A 19,975-nucleotide genomic window follows, 5' to 3' on the forward strand; every position below is an offset into this window, starting at 1 on the left:
TGATCTAAATAATCAAATTCAATATATTTAATATACATACTATTCAATTTAATCCAAAATTCACACTTTTGCAAAATTATAGTTTTGCCCCTATTATTTTAAGTTCTTTACAATTTAGTCTTTAAGCTCGTAAATTGAAATTTATGCAATTTCATCCACATATCATGCTAACCGATTTACCTAGAGACTCATATCAACCTATAAAAAACATCATTTCACAAATTTATCATGGCATTTTATTACTTTTACAAATAAGTCCGTAAACGATAATTTCATCAAAAATCACTTTACAAAAGTTGTTTATTTAACAACAAGGAATCATACTATTTCATTAAATTTCAAGAACCATACAAATATATTCATGGAAAAACCCTAAACCTTTAAAAATTTTGCAAATTAGTCCCTGGGCTAGCTAGATTAAGCTACAATGATCCTAAAAACATAAAAATCATTAAAAACGGGGCTTGAATACATACCATGCAAGAAGAAATCAATATCAAAGCTTAGAACCCTAAAAATGGTTATCCTTTCATTCAATTTTTGGTGAAGAAGAAACATAGAAAAGATGAAACCAATTTGTTTTATTTAATTTAAGATTAATATGTTAATTACTAAATTAACCTTTAAAAATCACTACACTAGTGTCCATATTTGTCCACTCATAAGAATAATGGTTTAATTACCTTTTAAATCCCTTAAGAAATTAATTTCATAGATAATAGATACCTTTAACTACTAGCACTCCACTTTTGCACATTTTTCAATTTAATCCTTTTCATGAAATTAAGCATGCAAACATTAAAATTTCTTAATGAAATTTTTATACAACACTACTAACATATCGTAGACATTAAAATAATAATTAAATAAATATTTTCATGTTATATTTGTGGTCCCGAAATCACTTTTCCGATTTCACTAAAACGAGTTGTTACAAAGTTATTCAGATTTTGGAGGATATGCTACGAAGTTGCGTAATTGACTTCTTAGGTAGTTGGGAGGATTATCTGCCACTGGATGAGTTTCTGTATAATAATAGCTTTCATTCTAACAGTCAGATGGCATCTTACGAGGCTTTGTATGGCCGTAAGTGTCGAACCCTTTTGTGTTGGATTGAGTTAGGTAAGTATCGAGTTTTTTGTCCTGAGCTAGTCTCTAAGACTGAGAATACTATTAAATTGATTTGAATTCGTCTTAAGGTAGCTTCTGATTGATAGAAATCATATGTAGATTTGAAAAGGTATGATATCGAGTATTTTGTGGGTAATTAGGTATTTTTGAAAGTTTTTCCATGGAAAAAGGTCCTCCAATTTGGATGTAAGGGCAAGTTGAGACCGAGGTTCATTGGACCTTATCATATTCTAAAATATATCAGACCTGTGGCCAATTAGTTAGAGCTACCCCCTGAATTAGCTCAGATTCACGATGTGTTTCATGTCTTTATCTTGACAACATCGTCCCTCCATCGAGTTAATTTTGCATATTGTTGTTCGTACGAGGGTGAGTGTTTATTTTTTGAGTTGGGTTTGCATCAAATTTTTTTACATGTTCGTTTGATGGTTTATTTAGCTTTGTAATTCGACTAAGTTGTGTAATTGGACAATTGATGATTGCTTTTAGGTCTCGGGGTCTTTTCTGCTGCTTCTACACCAAAATCGTACCAGGTGTGTAACAAAAACCTGAGATTTTATAAGTTTTGAGCACCATAAAACATGGCTCCTAACGCCACACGACCGTATATAAAACCATGTGGCAAGTCGTGTAACTCACTGTTTTTGAATTGAGGGCATACGAGCTAGGGACACGAGTGTGTGTCCAGGCGGTGTAACTCATTGTTTGTAATTTTGGCCACATGGGCTAGGGACACGGGTGTTTGTCTAGGCCGTGTAACTCATTGTTTTGGATTTAGGGTCACACGAGCCAGGGACATGGGCATGTGTCCAGGCATGTAAGGGCTTATGAGTCACATGTACGCGTGCTTGGCCGTGTGCCAAACCATGTGACTCACTGTTTTGATCCACATGGGCGTATGAGCCAAAGAACTAAAATTTTCCCTAGGGTCGTAAGCGTTGTTCAAATCGAACGTAGGCTTTTCGTAGGGTTTGTATGCTCTGAATTAGGCTGTATAAATTGATATATAATATTTTAAGGTTGAATAATCGATTATCTGTACATATAATTGATGCGATAACTGTTAAACGATAATGATTTGTATTATCTGACTACGATTTATATGTGAATAACTGTATGTGCATCATTGATATTTGTAAAATGTATCTGCATTAGGTGGGAGTGATATAAAGAAGGAACTGCTAGCAGTTTAATGATCTGTCGAATTAAATGGCTAAGCCACAAATCTGTATCTGATTCTAGCAATTTATCGCATACTATTCTGATAGATAGTCTATAATTATTCTAAAATGTGTCATACTGACACTAACTAATGTGTAGGGCTGGATGGGTACTTGATACCCTATACGGTGTGTTGGGATGGTCGGAGATGGTGTGTAGGGGATGAGGGTAGGAAATTGCATCTAATTCTATTTTATATTTGTGTCTAATATAGTTCGTATTTTTATCTAAACTATGTGAATATACCAAGTATCATCTGATTCTGATTCTGTATCTGCATTTGGGAAATCGTTGTTACATTTATATTGTTGATTTGCCTTTATACTTGTTACACACATTGAGTTATAAACTCATTCCTATTGTTGACTAAATTTTAGGTAATCCGTAGACTTAGGAGGCTCGGCTTGACTGGAGCTTGGTCGTCTCTCTTTTATAGTTATCTTATTGTTGTTTAAGTTTGAACTAACGTATGTTTATTCAGACCATGGTTTTTAACTCGGAATTTTGTGTTGGTTTAACTGGTTAATTGTTTTCTATATGATGAATTTTAAATTACTTAAAGGTTGTTTTTCCCTTAAACGTTTTGACGTAACATCTAGACTTGTATTAATATCTAGACCGGGTATGGGGTATTACAATTTATTTAATTAAATTAAATAAATTTAATATTATTCACTCAATTAAATTATTTTTTCAACCAAATTCTAATTCCATTAAAGTAATGGCAGCTTTACCATACTAGAATTTATGAATAAATAAATTTCATTTATCTTGTTCCGTAAAACTGTGATGCCTACTTAATTTAATTTATCTTTTGTTCCTTGTGAGAAATTACATTTACTATAGATAGTAATATATGTAATCCATTTCTTTTTTCGCCTTTTGTACTCCATAAAGGGTTGTGTTGAGCTAGCGGAGGGATCGATTGAACATATATAATTAAGACTCAAATAAATTATAATTAAGTTATAACTCTTTGTTTATTAATTACAACATTATTTAGTCGTGGAGTCAATCTAGTAAAAGAACCATGGTTGAACTCTCTTTTTATTATACATCATTATGAAAGCAACTTAAAATTATGTTTGTCCAATGACCTTATCATTAATGTGTTACCCTCATAGGATATCATTTATCTCTTTGGGTTAAATCTGTTCACCCAATATGGTCATATTTTTATCTCATGGTAAATATTGTATCTTCCCTCATGAAAAAGTTTATTACTAACACATAGTAATAAAATCATTTGTGCTAGACAAATGACTTGTGGTCATGTTTTTTTTTCATCAACCAAGAAATACTCGTGAGAGGATACCTTTTACACTTTATCAGATTATGAATTTCGCTATTGTAAGTAAAGTAATGCCGTACATAAATCGTATCCCCAACATATTTACTTTCGGCTCTATTACCAATTGAACTCAAACTTTTAATATATTAAAAAATACGAATTACATATACATACTTATTCGGGATTGAGAATAGTCACACCATAAACATCATAAGTGAATAAATTTGATTAATTACTTGCTACTCTTAAAAGTAACCTTAACTTTCATAATTTTTGGATTTTAGAAAGACAATTCTTGCTAATTGTAATAGAAAATTTAATCAGTTAGTCAAAGAAGTTATCATAAAAGTAAAAAAGTGCTTTTATTCTAGAGTTACATTGGAAATGGTTAATTGAAAAACCTACAATGAAGAAAGAATAAACGATAAATTAGCTTATTTTGTTTGATGATTTTGATACCATGAATTTCTCTCCTTTCTTCAGCTATTTAAGATAAATTAAGATATGAGAAGTAATAATTAAAATAGGATTGAAAAAAGTAACTATATAAGTGGAATTAGCCATACTCTATTACTTGTGGATCCCCCAAAGATTTGTATAAAATTTCAAGTTGAAGAATCTATGTATTATATAATATAAGCAAATGAAGATTGGGAGGTCAGCAAAAGGCTGCTAAAATATGGAAGACATACATGCAGACACGTGCATTGTTGGAATTCATGAGTTGGAAACTCGTAAACAAAAATAGCTACTTGGCACTGGGGGAATGTACTACCAACGAACATTACATATTGCATCTACCTAAGCTATTTCGTTTAGCATTGGGAATTGGAAGCTTCATTTTTTTTTATTTACCTAACTTCGAAACTTTCAACGATTCAGAAAATCCAGATTTGACTGCTTGGATGTAATCTATTTTATTACATAGGTTCGCCTATTATTTGAGTTTATCAGATAAAAGTTATATATTTTAATATTTAAAGATGTAAATATTATTTTTTAATATTTAATTCGAATTTAAGAGTTAATTTGATAAAATTTATAATTAGTTAATAATATTGACAATTAATTTTCATCAAATTAAAATTAAAACTCAAAAAAGATCATATTATTTAATAAATTAAATAAATTTACAATTAACATCATTATCTTTCAATGTTAAAATGTATAACTTTTACCAAATATAAATATCATATTTGATAAAAATATGAATAATAAGTATATTTGATTGTGAATTATTAATATTATACGCTAGAATTCATCAATAGCTTGACATTCTTTGCAATGATTACTACATAAACGAACTAAATCCTATATAATTCAGCTCATATATTGTATTATGTCTTACTTATTCATGAAATTTTGGAATTTAAAGTTAATAGACCAATTAAAAAGCTACATTATCGTTAACTATGGAGACAAAATTATGTGTTAACAGCATTATTAGAACATGTCTATGGACAGGCCATGTTAAGGTTGCCATATGCATTATCTAGCTGAACAAAGAAAAATGATACTATATCATAATAAGAATAATACAAAGATCATGTATTATGTTTAAAAGCATGGAACTTGAACGCTCTTGTTTTTTAGGTTAAATAGTCATCCAAGTCTTTGTATTTTTTATATATTTGAAATTTAGTCCCTCAATTTTTATTTTCGAGAATTTAATTTCTCTATTTTTAAAATTTTTAAATTCAAGTTCAATAGTCAACATCATTAAAATTGTTTTGTTAAATTCACTAGGGTAACATTTTAAAATAGAAAAAAAAACTCACTTGATAGCTATGCAACAAAAACGATATAGTAATAACTTGAATTTAACAAAAGAATTTTGACAGTATTATTAGAGTTGTGTGACCCGAATCCCGTCACTTGTTAAAAAAATAAAATAGAGAGGCACTATACTTCTTCTATCAGACATTGATTATAACAGGATTGTTTAACGCTTAAATAGATGTGGTCTAACTCCACTTGTAGTGTATGTGTTTCAACATAGTGAATTTATCCTCCTCTGCCCGTGCTTTTTCCCGATAAGAGCTTTTCACGTAAAATCAGCGTGTTCTTATTTTTTTTTTCTTATTTCTTTGCGATCATTCGTACTGCCATTATTGACGTTGATTATAACAGGAATTTACAATTGAACCAGAATTTTGAAAAAATAAAAGGACTAAATTTTAAATTTAGAGAGAGTTTTTAACAATTTAATTAATAAATTATAATATGGATTCGTAATTAATATTAATGGATGTGAAATGAACCAAAAAGAATTGTGTGGGTGATGGATGTATCTAAATTGCCTTGAATAACACTGATCAAAAGTCACATTGCTGCCCCCACCAAATTACTCTAAACAAAAACTTAATTAATTAGGTAGGTAGGACCAAATGAGGAAACTTTCCCCTCTTCCTCTCTTAATTTTCATTGGAACACCTTATCAGTTGGGCTGATTATTGTATAATTTAAATATGATTTTTAAAATGAGAGTTTGGTTGGGTCAAATTATTTATATTATTTGATTTATACTAATTTTAGATTGAAGTGAATTAATTTTTATTATCAAGAATTAAATTGGAATATAGAATTTGGATAAACCTAAGCCTCAAGAATATTTATATTTATCCTTTTAACATGCAATAAATTTCAATGCTTTCTTATCTTAATCATGCATGTTCGATCAACGTATATTCATATTCCTAAATTGCGCAAGATAACGTATAACAGCCCAACAATTTGACACGTTTGAAAACATGTTTTTTTTGACTTTTTGGTAATGAGTTTTGCATGCTCTTCCTTTCTTGTCTCAAATAAAATGCTAAATTTCCATTTTAAGGTGTAACAATGTTATTATTTATTTCTTACCTTTCCCCCCCTTCTATAAAATTTCCCACAGCTGTATAGCTTTATAAAACAAGGCATGAAAGGAAAAAAGCTTTAACTCATAACGTTGCTTAATTAAGGTTGGATAACGTTACTTAATTAAGTCAGTTCTATGAATTGGGACGAATCCTTTATAAAAGTACTATATAATTAATGATTTATGCCTAATAATAAAATATTAGATAAACTACAAAATTGTCATTTTTGTTTGTTTCAGATTACATTTTAGTCACTTATGTTTGAAATGTTACGTTTTAATCACTTACGTTATCGTTTTATTACAAAGTGGTCTCTACCATTAAGCTCCGTTACCTCCCTAACGACGGTCCTACGTGACAGTCCAAATGAGTTTTAAATTCCAACTTAGATGTCCTACGTGGTAGTCTAAATTAAATTTATTTAATTAAAAACCTATTTTCATTCCAGCAACTGGACATCCAAGTTAGCATTTAAAACCAATTTGGACTGCCACGTAGGACTGCCGTTAGAGAGGTAACGAAGTTTAACAGTACAGTGACCACTTCGTAATAAAACAATAACGTAAGTGACTAAAATGTAACATTTCAAACATAAGTGACTAAAATGTAATCTGAAGTAAATGAAAGTGACTATTTTTATAATTTACCCTAAAATATTTCTCCTATTTGTAATCACCTAGGTCTAAACGTAGAGGATTTATTTCTCATCTAAAAACAAAATTTTATAAATTTTAATACAATAAAATATGCTTTAATTTTTTTATAGAATTTTAGTTGGTTTATTTTTATTTAAAAAATTTAATCTCTCTATTTTTCTAATTAAAAAGTAAGTTCAATTGTTAGCACTATTACAATTCCTTTATTAAATTTAAGTTCATTACAACATTATTTTCTTGTCACATGGCTACCAAATGAGTTTCTTTTTTCTTTTTAAAAATTAAAAATGTCACGATAACAAATTCAACAAAAGAATTTTAATAGTATTAATAATTGGGCTTGAATTTGAAATTTGAAAAGAAGAGGGGTTAAATCCCTAGACATAATAAAAAGTTGAGGGACTAAATTTAAAATGTAGGAAGATTATAGGGACTCAAAGCATATTTTAGCCTTTTATATATTTGGGTTGTTTTTATATTGTATATTTTAGGATTAATATATCATTTGCCACCTTAGCTTAGTTTCAATGTTCAATTTGGTATCCATACCAAACAACATCATATAATCCAATGAATGTTTAACTCGAGTGCTTTAGTAAAAATGCATAGGTACTTAATTGGGAAAAAAAAGGTTAGGTACCAAATTGAACATCAAAGTCAAACTCAAGTACTCAATTACAACAAATTAAAAAATTTAGGTACCGAATATTGAAGCCAAACTTAAGTATCAAATTGGAGAAAAAACTCAAGTACCAAATTAAATATTAAAGACAAACTCATGTACCAAATAGTATATATTAACCCTATATTTTAGGCAAAATTATAATATCAATAATTTATTTTATATAAATTTTGATACTTTAAATTATCATATTTTTAACAATGATTTAATTTATATCATAAGTTATTTAGTTTCTACCTACAAAACCGAAGCTTAACATAGATCATATAAGGAAAAATACCTATCATATATGGAATTGCTTCACATATTTGTAACTTTTCATGGATTTATGAGAGGAAAAAAAGACATCTATATTTCAAATTGACAATTTATGATCGGAGAACAAAAAAAAAAAACAGTAAGATTATAATTGAAATTTCACTATGATCAGAAAGATCAATGGTAGTATAAAATCCAGAAATTACTCCCTCTATTTTATTTGTCAAAATTTAGTTCGAAAGTCAAGAAGTTAGTTTAATTATCGGTCATACATGGATTTGAATTGGTGAATTTTATTAATTCGTTTCATATAAATTGTTTAATTATTATTTTTACTGATGTGGTGCGTATGAATAGTTGAATTGTTATTTTATATAAAAAATATTTAACAGTGTTATCCAATTAAATTAACTTGTTAATTTTCGTAAAGCAAAAGGGAAATACCTTAACCAATTAAAGTAGGAGGACTAACTTCTTAATTCTTGTAAAATAAAGGGACCAATTAAAATAGACTCAATTTTAAGATAATAAAGGGAGTATAACAACAAATAGGCCAATTATAAAAAACCAACAAAAGCAAAAGTGGTAAGTGGTATTGAAAATGGTGGTGGGGGAGAAGATAGAGAGTATTGAAGGGGAAAAAAAAAAAAACGACATTTTTGCTCAAATACATTGCATGTGGGTATCTTTCCAGTGTATTATCACATACCCAAACCTCTCTCCTCTCATCATAAAAACAACCCCTTTTTTCCTTTACCTCTCATCTTTCATTTCTCATTCTCCACAGTTTCTTTCTTTCACTCTTTTTTTTTGCCCTATCTAATAGGGTTCCCATCATCTTCAAGCTCCAGTCTTTCTCATGCATTCGTGTCTTCAAGCCATACACGGTGACGTTTTAGCCTTCTTCCTTTTTGGGTCTCTCTTTGGAGGGTTTTTGGGCGTGGAACAGTGCATATTTGACCTCCCGGGGTTTTTTGAGCTGTACTCATGTCAAAGCTCTTTGCTTTTAGTGGTAAGCTCCTCATATTTGCTAGTTATTGTTTTTTTTTTTTGTAAAATTTTCAGCTGTTGTCTTATATGTGGATACCCTTTTTCTTTATATGAACAAATTTTAGATTTTTGAGTTATCTTAGGTAACTTAGGGTACTCGTCTTTATCGTTATTGTAAAAGTATCATGGATGGTTTTAATAGCCTTTTAGCAAAGATTTTTGTTTCATGGTATTTGGTTGACTGGATAAATGTGGAATTTTTTAGTCTTGGCTGTAAATTAGTTAATTCAGTTAGATAAGGGAGGAAAAAAATTAGCAGCCTTTAGGTGATTCTAGTTGTAGATTAGGTGCCTTTGGAACCAATCTGATTGTTCATTTTTTTCATGCCACTTATTAGTTTAGCCCTCAACTGTCAAATATGTGAAGAGATTTTGATGTTATGGACGAACTTTGAGGATGTTTCTTACCTTAATTTCTTTTATGGTTTTATGATTCTTTCTACTTGAAAGCAATAAAGGAGTTTTGGTTGTAGATCAGGTCTATTCTGAATGGATCTGTTCGGACGACTGTCTTTTAGGCAGTAGGTTGTTTGTTCAGTTACATAGGACAGGACTACATCTGAGATGGATTTTTCTGAGTTATAAGCTCCATCTAGTTCATGGATCTTGTATGGTGTGAAAGTTAAATATTCTTAGGTTTCTTTGTTAGCCTCCTTATGTAGCTCTTAGGTCCCTAGACAAGTGCTATTTGATCAATAAACATCTTTCAAACATTTTAGCTCGGTTTTCTTGTAATTTGCTTTGTTGATCTCATAGTTCTTTGTATTGGTTTGCAGGAAGTGATGATTTTTGCCCTGGGGGGTCAATCTACCCAAACCTCAAGGAGTCAAGTCTCTTTTTGTACCCTAACCAGGATGTGTATTTCCCTCCTTGCAAGAGGTACCGCATCAGTGCCCCATTCGTTTTCGCTGGAGGGAAGTTTGAGCAAAAGAAGCCTTCAATCGAGGTCCTCCCCGATGAATGCTTATTTGAAATCTTCAGACGGTTACCTGGAGGCCAAGAGAGGAGTACCTGTGCTTGTGTTTCCAAGCGCTGGCTTACACTTGTAAGCAACATCCGTAGAGATGAAATCAGTGATAATAAAACCCCCCAAGCTTCGGATCTTGAGCACGAGAATACCGATAAGAAAGGTGGAGTTTCTTCTGAGGATGTAGATTTGGATGTTGAGGGTGATGGATACCTCTCAAGGAGTTTGGATGGGAAGAAAGCAACAGATATTAGACTTGCATCTATTGCTGTCGGAACAGCTAGTCGTGGAGGATTGGGGAAACTTTTCATTCGAGGAAGCAAGTCCAGGCATGGAGTAACTACTGTTGGCCTCAGAGCCATTTCCCGCGGGTGCCCTTCTTTAAGGGTTCTTTCCTTGTGGAATTTGTCTTCTGTTGGAGATGAAGGTCTTTGCGAGATTGCCAACGGGTGTCACCAGCTAGAGAAGCTTGACCTTTGCCACTGTCCCTCAATTACTGATAAGTCTTTGCTTGCTGTAGCAAAGGGCTGCCCTAACTTGACTGATCTGACCATCGAGGGTTGTGCAAACATTGGAAATGAAGGTCTTCAAGCAATAGCACGTAGCTGTCCCAATCTAAAGTCCGTTTCCATCAAAGATTGCCCCCTTGTTGGAGATCAAGGAGTTGCGAGCCTGTTGTCTTCAGCCTCATATTCCCTCACAAAAGTCAAGCTCCAGGCCTTGAACATCACTGATGTCTCTCTTGCTGTTATCGGACACTATGGCAAGGCAGTGACCGACCTTTCTCTCACTAGCCTTCCAAATGTGAGTGAAAAGGGCTTCTGGGTAATGGGTAATGGTCATGGACTACAGAAATTGAAATCTTTCACAGTTACATCCTGCCGTGGAGCGACAGATTCGGGACTTGAAGCTGTTGGAAAAGGTTGCCCGAATTTGAAGCAGTTATGCCTCAGTAAATGCCCTTTCTTATCTGATAAGGGGTTGTCGTCTTTAGCCAAAGCAGCCGGTTCACTAGAGTGCTTGCAACTGGAGGAGTGCCACAGAATCTCCCAGTTTGGGTTTTTTTGCTCCCTTATTAACTGTGGTGCAAAGTTGAAGGTTATTTCCTTTGCAAACTGTTTAGGCATTAAGGACCTAAACTCGGGATTGCCACCTCTATCCCCTTGTGAATCCCTTAGATCTTTGTCCATCCATAACTGCCCTGGTTTCGGCGATGCTAGCTTGTTTGCGTTGGGGAAGTTGTGCCCTCAACTGCAGCATGTAGAGTTGTGTGGGCTTCATGGAATAACAGATGCTGGGGTTCTCCTGTTGCTCGAGAGTTGTGAGGCTGGTTTATTAAAGGTTAATCTCAGCGGTTGTGTGAATTTGAGCGACAAAGTTGTTCAAACGATCTCCAACTTGCATGGGTGGACTCTAGAACTGCTGAATCTCAATGGTTGCAAGATCAGCGACGCTAGTTTAGTTGCAATTGCCAAAAACTGTCAGTTGCTAACTGATCTCGATATCTCCAAGTGCACCATCACCGATTCTGGAATCGCAGCTCTGGCTCATTTCAATCCGATTAATCTGCAGATCCTTTCGGTATCTGGGTGCTCTATGGTTTCAGACAAAAGCTTGCCTTCACTTGGAAAACTGGGTGAGACCCTCTTGGGGTTAAACCTACAGCAATGCAAAGCAATCAGCAGCCGTGCCGTGGAGCTACTTACGGAGCAGCTATGGAGGTGTGATATCCTTTTCTAAACTAATGCATACAAACTCCTCCATACATAGATTTTTCAGAACAGCCTTTGCAAGTAGCCAGCAGCTTTTTCCTCCAGTACTTGGTCCCCTTTTCCAGGGAATACGGTCGTTCTTTCTTTCTTTCTTTTTTGCAGGTTTCCATCATCCGGGATGATCTGCTACTACTTTGTGAGCCTGACAATGGGCGTCGGTTTCTTCATGGCTGAATTTCCCTGAGATGGGTTCTGGATTTTTGCTTAGCCTTTGTGCATATTTGCTTTAGGCGAAAGCTTTTGCTTAATATTGTCCTTATTTAAAGTAGGTTTTCCAATATTGGGTTGTAGTTTGAGGTTGCTTTTTGCAGTTTCAAAGCGTGGTGTTGCAAGCTTTTCATGGGCTTTGGCCATGGCAGCTATATATAGTCTGCCATGACAACTCTTGTAGTTGTTTTTTTTTTTGTTTTTGTTACCAAGCCCTGGTTTTGCTGGTTTCATCTGCTCTGAAACTGCCAACTGTAACCTCTCAAAACCATGTAATAAAATTTAATTTCATGTATGTTTTTCTGCTCTCATGATGAATAAAAGTTATTAAATTATAATGCCTGAGTTATATATACAATTTTGGTATATTTATTTATCGAAAATTGATTTAATAAACTAATTCAATTGATACAAAATAAATCCGTTCGTTCGTTTTAACTAAATTTGAATCCAATAAAATTATCTTAAAATGAAATGCAGCAAATTGTTGGAAATGGAAACGAAGCAGATATCGTAACGCTCCCAAGGGATCATAGAATAAAAATATCATGGCCAAGCTGATTTTGGAAGACCCTCCTCCGTCGGCAGCCTCCTCCTTTGGTTAAAAAATAATAGATAAAGTAACATTTAGTCCTTCAATTTCATAACTTTTTCTATTTTGGTCCTTGGAACTTTTTATTTAGTTCACATTAGTCCCATAACTTCACAGCTTTTCTTGATTTTGGTCCTTAAATTTGGATTTCCTTAAAGTATCCTGTATTTTCTTTAAAATTAATTTTTAATAATTTTTGGTATTTTTAGATTACATATATTATTTTTTAAGTGATAACATGATATAATCTCAAAATACCACTGTCATCATATTTTAATAGAGTCCAAATTCAAAACCAAATAAAAAATATATATATACCAATTTCAAAACAAAATTTTTTTCCAAATCAAGTTAAGAAAAATTATTAAATTTAGTGACTAAACGTTGATTTATGGAAAAAAAATCTGTCTAGATAATCATGGATCACAATTCACAAGGCTGCATTTGAACAATAAAATCACGTTTGTGGGAAACATCATCCACTAAAGTGGAAAGATATCCCTCGTTTTCTAACCATTTTTCACCTCCCCATTATATAAAACCTTGTCTTTTCGCAAACCCCCCCCCCCCCCCCCAAAAAAAAAAAAAGAAAGGACGGAAGAAAGAACATACAAAGTTGAATATTAACAATGGTAAAATGTTCGAATTTTATGGGTAACAATATTTGAAAAGAAATTGTATAAAGTTGAAAAAGTGATAGATAAATTAAATTGATTTTTTTCTTAAGGAAATGTCATTGCCTATAAATAGGTAGTTTGTTTATAGGACATCCTATTAAGAAATGACGGATTCATTATACTATCCCACTGTTTCAAACTTATGGCAGAGTTTGTGTTGTGAACAACAATGACATTAGATTAATGGATCAGCAGGATATAGCAGATGCTCGGACTGAGCAATTAGGCTAAAGAATTCCAAAGATTAGGCCAAAGAAATCCAAAGAGAAGCACACGTGTAAAGTGGCCTTCCAACAAATATGTTCACTTTGTAATGAGATCCACATCAACATTGACTTAACGATTTTGTTATAGGAAGAGTGAATATATGTAGTAGGAAAAGGAGGGAAAAGGGCATGTATATTCTGTTGTAGACCGTCAATTTCTTCTCATCTCCTTCTCTAATTTTCTTATCTTCTTAAGTTTTCTTTCAATTTTTTCGTGAGGGAACATATCTAGTAATAAAACTTTAGTTACTATTGGTTTTCTTCTTAATCTAGTGTTTATTTAACATATCTTGAACATAAGCATTTGAGTTAAGTTTTAATTTTGTTTTCATAAGTTTAATTCAATTTAATAAAGTGTGTAATTAGAGTATTTTATTGACTTTAGGAGCCGAATGAGGCCTAAAGGTGAGCTAATAAACTTTATGAGCATGCAGGAGACCACAAGAAGGTGTGCTAACTCGATACTGGTCCCTGTATTGCAACATGGAGCATTGGATGTCGCAACATAGGGAGCAGAATGGAAGAATTCCAAGATTGCCTTCGATGTCACGACACAGCTTGAGGATGTCGCGACACACCCTTGAAGATACCTTGAAGACGAGCATATTGCCCTCGATGTTGTGACACAGGACCTGGTGTGTCACAACATCACCTCTATACGAGAAATAAATAAGAGCAGGGTTTCTTAGTCCGCACAATCAAATGTTCAGCACAAGGACGACAACTGACCTAGGGTTAAAGACGACAACCACTATAAAGCCTATAAATAGGCTCATTTAGCACATGTTATTGATGACTTTTATATTGTAGAATTTTCTTAGATTTAGTTTTTAGTTTTTCCCTTTCTTAGGCTTTAGGTTTATTTCAGTGCTTGTTATTTACCTTTGTGAGAAGAAATCATATTTCTGAAACACAATCAAACTCTGTAAGGATTCTGCACTCAATTCTGATACAAATCAGAATTCTTCTCAACTTTATACTCTTGAATTCTTATTCATATTACTCTTTTTATCAAGTTTATATTGTTTATTAGATCCACGAGGAACTAATCCTCTTGTGGGGGAGTAGCGAGTGGAGGTATGATTAATTAACTGTTTTGTAGGGTTCTCTTAACGGATCAACTGTTCATGAAAGGAAGAACCTAAAACCCTAAGCCTGACAATCCTAGAAAGTCATCAAGTTGTGAATTAACCTAAATTTGGTATGGCCTCTCCGTGAACACCTTAACCTTGAATCGGTCTAAACTGTGAGGTTGAGAGTTAAGTAGTTCTTGTTGATTCAGTATTTTAGTGGAAGACCAGAAGATCTAGTTGGGGTATTTGACTAGTTGATTGAACAAGAAAACCTGAAACAACAATTGGTTATGATTACTGAAGCGAGCTAATTACCCATGCCTAGATTTGATATATATTTTAAATTTGATTTCTCGTGATTTATTTCTTTATTTTCTTTTCTTTCTATTATTGCTATTATTAGTATAGATCATTGAAACCTTTCTTTTTATTCATCATAATATAATCCATTTAAAATAGTAATTAGATTTATTTATGCTTAGAATAGAATTAATTTAGTGCTCGCCTCCCTTAGGTATGATCCTTAGAGTACTCACCTACTCCGTTGTAACTATATTAGAACTTGACTCGTACACTTGTAAATACCACCTTTCATATATTTTGTGCAGAATTTCTATTCTAGATGTTGGTACATCCGGAGGTAGTCAATAATCTCAAGTCCATGCAAGAATCTCATTCTTTGCTTCGCCAAGATTTGAAATCGTTGCCTTCTTCTGTTGATGATCAGAATTGCATACTTCATGAGGTGATTGATCGTTTATCAACTATTACTAGTCAGAAAGCCATTGTTTTCGATCAAAAGGATGGCTCATCAAATTCTTTTGATGGTACTATTTGTTTGGGCCGTCATAAACCAACTCCGGTGCAACTAGTGCAATTCACAGGCACAAATCCAGAATAGTAGGTATCACAGGTGAAGTGTTACATTGCTTTTTACAGCATTAAGGATGAGGATCGTATGTCAGTTTCTTCTTTCTATCTTGATGGTACAGTAGTGATGTAACACCCTTTACTTGGTCCGGTCATCGGAACTGAACTATAAGATGTTACCACCCGAAACTCCAAAACATACACATACTTTAAACATACATGGCAAACCATACTTGGTTCGCAACGAAATGTGCAAGTGTACACAGTCATTATCAAGTAATAAGTAAGTAAAAGAGTTATTGTCTCCACAGGGACTGTGTTTAAATCGATAATTTTAAAATTACTATTCACAAATTGGTTAAGGAAAACATAATAAATTTTAGTGGTAGATGTTAAATTAAATTAATTAACTAAATGCAAGTTAACCTAAATGCAAATGAAATGAAATGCAAAGTGATGGTTTAGCAGCAATTTCACGAGTTAATAACAATAACATGAATAGGCTAGAATAATTACAACATTTGACTTAATTCATTTTTCATCATGCTAAACAATGTTCCGGAAAAATTCCATGGCAACTCAATCATTCATTAACTTGGAATTTAATATAAGTTCTTTCGAAATCTTATACTTAGAAAAACATGTATATTTCTATGTTCATATTTAACTAAGGATTCCTTAGAGTTCATGTGAAGTAACAGGGACGAGTTAGGTTTGAAACAATTTAATCACACAAATCTAAAATTTATAGAAGGTAATAAAGCTATTTCAAGTTATTACGAACCTTTAATTTAAACGGATTAGGATCTAAATTAAGCATGCACCTTCCAATTATTGCGTCTATTAATCACCATATGTTTAAGATTGATTAACTAATTCTAATGCATTTAAACATATTTTAATGCATGAAATACATAAATTATTTTAATTGGAAGCATGAAAAACTGAGGCACAGAACATCATAGACATGAATAAAATGAACTTCATGAAATTAATGCAATCATTCTAGCCAAAACAAAATTAAGTCATCATCATTAATGGAAAAACATTAAAACAATTTGCAAGCATGTTGAATATCTAAGAACAAATTAAAGAAATAAGGAAGAAGAAACTTCTGATGAATTCGATGATTCTTGAAGATTGATCATGGTGGCTTCCTCCAATTCTCGCGGTTTCTCCTTTGCAAACTGCTCCTCAAGGTGGCCGGCCAAGAGTGATTTTCCTCAAGGGAAAATGCTAGCTAAAGGAACTGGGGAAATGCTTATGCATGAAAGAAAGAAAGAAAATGAGTTGATGGACAAGTGAAGAATGAATGAAGGATGAATGAATTATTATTGAGTGGAAGATGAAATATGACATTTTATAGTAGAGGAGTAATATGGGAGTTAGCTAAAAATAGCTTGGAAATCCCTTAAATTTCTCCCTTGCTTGGTCGGCAATGAATTGTGGAGTGGTTGATTTTTTCATGATTTTCTTGCTTGATTTGTGGCATGGGTTGGACGACAATGAAGGTGGAAGTTAAGGGCTGATTTGCGATTTCTTTACACATCTAGGGACCTTTAAATTAATTATCCCAAAGCTGATTTGGACTGCTCTCTTGTCTTTGCCAAATTATTTGACAGTTTTGACAACCCAATTAAAAGCAGACTTCATTCTTTTCAGCAACCATCTTCTATGTTGGGTTGAATTGAATTTATGAGTCCAATTGGTGAGCTTGCCGTTCACATGAAGTAGAAATTAATTTGTGTTCATGTGTGATATTATTGACTCCCACATGAATTAATTTAGTGGTCCAACTGCAGCAAATTGAGTAAAAATTAACATATAGCATAAAATAACAAAATTATGTGAAATTAATACTAAATTGTATAAAATTACAAACTTCACTCAAATTATGTCTAATGTCTTAATATGAAATAAAATGACTCAATTGACTACCCACAAGCTCGAAATTTGCATAAATTTTGAGTAAAAATGTGCTAATAAAACCTATATAATTTAAACGTATCACACCCCTAAACATAATCCATTGCTCACCCCGAGTAATGTTTCATGCAAAGCAAAAATTTAGGGCAATATTACACAATATTTACAAAGAATAAACTTTTCAATGTTAAAGTATGCCCAAAAACTAATCATGAGATTATTGTAATTGCATACTCTGTAACACCCTTTACCCAAGACCGCTACCGGAGTCGAGCATGAGGCGTTACTTGACTTAACTTAAAAGTTCGGGGCATAAAATTTTACTTTTGAAATTAATTTCACTATTCACAACAAAGCTATCCACCTGCGCAGCAGTTACTAAATTAATTATAACTCGAGCTAAGAAACTCAAAATTTAGATTTGTAAATTTTTTCTGAAACTAGACTCATATATCTTTTTACCATAAATTTTTCAGAATTTTTGGTTCAGTAAATTAGTACAGTTTATTAGTTAAAGTCTCCCCTATTTCACTGATCGACTGTCCTGACATCTCGTCACTAAAATTCAAATATCTCATTGTACAGACTTCATATAGTGTTCTCACTTGTTTCTAAAGAAAATATACTCAATAAGAAATTGGTACATATAAATTAAAACTCATAACTATTTTTGTAAAATTTTTAATGATTTTCCAAAGTCAAAACAGGGGATTCCGAAAACCACTTTGACCTTGTCTAACTAAAATGCAAATATCTCAAAATATATAATTCCTTTGTCTACACCGTTATTTTTCTATGAAAATAGATTCAATAAGCTTTAATTCTATATGGTGATTTTTCAAAATCACGTCACTACTGCTATCTCAAAACTGATTCACTACAAATTTTTACCCTTTCATGATTTCTATGCATAATTTATCACCTAGACATTTATAACCACAAACACCTTCATACTTAGCCATTTTAATAACTATTCATCATCAAGCATTTACATATAATCTTTTGGTCATATTTTAAGAATATAGAATCGAAATGAACAAGTCCCTATACATGCCATAGCTCAAAACATTTATCGTCTTAAAATACCGAGTTGTGGTGGTTGATAATGTGAACGCTCTCCGACGTCTTCAAGATCCTGACTATGCTTGATAATACTATATGAAAGAAAAAGAAATAAAAGAAGTAAGCATAAAGCTTAGTAAGTTTACAAGTAAATAAATAACAACATTTAACACAAATAATGATATGCAAGTATCATGTTCTTAAGTTTCCTTTTTACTTACTCTCATTTACTTATTTATTTACTTACCTATTTTGATAACTTAAGATTACAACTTACTCTTCTCTTGCTGAAATATTGGTTCTCACTGATATCATAAGTATTCTTAACTCTTATAACTCACCTGAAGTTGCTAATTATACTTTTACTTGAACTTCCATATAATATAATTTGCTTTCTAGCCCGTTGAGCCACATTGGAATATTAAGGATACTTGGGTCTCATATCTGATAATAACATGCCAAAGCCATGTCCCAGACATGGTCTTACATGGGATGTTTTTTGTACTGCCAATGCCATATCCCAGATATGGTCTTACATGAGAGTTCTCATATCGGTGCCCATGCCATATCCCAGACATGGTCTTACGGGGGACCTCTCATCTCGGTGCCAAAGTCATGTCCCAGACATGGTCTTACATGGGACCTCTCATAGTCTCAATGATGCCAATGCCATGTCCCAAACATGGTCTTACATGGGATCTCTTTACCCAAATGTCATGACATTTGTATCCAATACACTCCTAATGTTTCAACAGGGCTTTTATCACTGATTCTCTGTCATCTCATACTTAAGTCAACATTAAATAATTTCATGAAATAAATACATAATTGCTGGAAAATAGCAGCATTAATAATAATTATTGAAATATTGTATTTATTTACCGTAAACTTACCTCGGTACAAAAATGTGATCAAATCTAACACTTTAGTGCTTAATTTTTTTTCTTTCCTTGATCTAGCTCCAAATTTCGTTCTTCTCGATATATAATAAAAAATTTAGCTTATTTAATACTCACATTCATCAAAACTGTCCTTGACCCAATTTTGGCAAAATTATAGTTTTGGCCCTAAACTTTTGCATATTTATACTTTTGCCCCAAAGCTCAGAAATTAAACTTCATCTCTTATTATTATGTTTTATAACATGCTGAACATTTTTCCCTTCTATGACAACATCAAATTCTTACTCTAACACTTATGAACATTAGGTATTTTTGCCGATTATGTCAATATACTCGTTTTCACTTAAAATCGACTAGCAAAAGTTGTTTAACATAATTTCTCGCTTCATATTCTACCATAAAACATCAAAATACACACTTTTCACCTATGGGTAATTTTTCAAATTTCAATCCTAGCTCGAAATAACAGTTGAAATAGGAAAACCGAGCTACGAGAATCTCAAAAATGCAAAGAA

The 19,975-nt window shown here is 32.6% G+C and overlaps 1 protein-coding gene across 2 annotated transcripts; it reads left to right on the forward strand.

Annotated features, from left to right (window-relative positions):
* Positions 1-8,669: 8,669 nt before the first annotated feature.
* LOC107901610 (EIN3-binding F-box protein 1) lies at positions 8,670-12,427 on the forward strand. Of its 2 annotated transcripts, XM_016827680.2 has the most exons (3): positions 8,694-9,109; positions 9,923-11,834; positions 11,988-12,427. In XM_016827680.2, exons 1-3 carry the CDS (start codon positions 9,085-9,087, stop codon positions 12,067-12,069), a joined length of 2,019 nt encoding a protein of 672 aa, XP_016683169.1. In that variant the 5' UTR covers positions 8,694-9,084; the 3' UTR covers positions 12,070-12,427. The 2 variants fall into 2 exon arrangements, with proteins under 2 accessions (XP_016683170.1, XP_016683169.1); XM_016827681.2 differs by having other exon boundaries at positions 8,670-9,109; positions 9,923-12,427.
* Positions 12,428-19,975: the final 7,548 nt, after the last annotated feature.

Source organism: Gossypium hirsutum, chromosome D06 (genome assembly GCF_007990345.1).
Source record: "Gossypium hirsutum isolate 1008001.06 chromosome D06, Gossypium_hirsutum_v2.1, whole genome shotgun sequence".
Taxonomy (NCBI): domain Eukaryota; kingdom Viridiplantae; phylum Streptophyta; class Magnoliopsida; order Malvales; family Malvaceae; genus Gossypium; species Gossypium hirsutum.

Bases quoted from the DNA above. Each gene is read 5' to 3' on its own strand.
- LOC107901610 (XM_016827680.2), top strand. From the start codon at position 9,085: ATGTCAAAGCTCTTTGCTTTTAGTG. The intron at 9,110-9,922 runs GTAAGCTCCTCA...ATTGGTTTGCAG, and splicing joins AAAGCTCTTTGCTTTTAGTG to GAAGTGATGATTTTTGCCCT. The intron at 11,835-11,987 runs GTGTGATATCCT...TCTTTTTTGCAG, and splicing joins CTTACGGAGCAGCTATGGAG to GTTTCCATCATCCGGGATGA.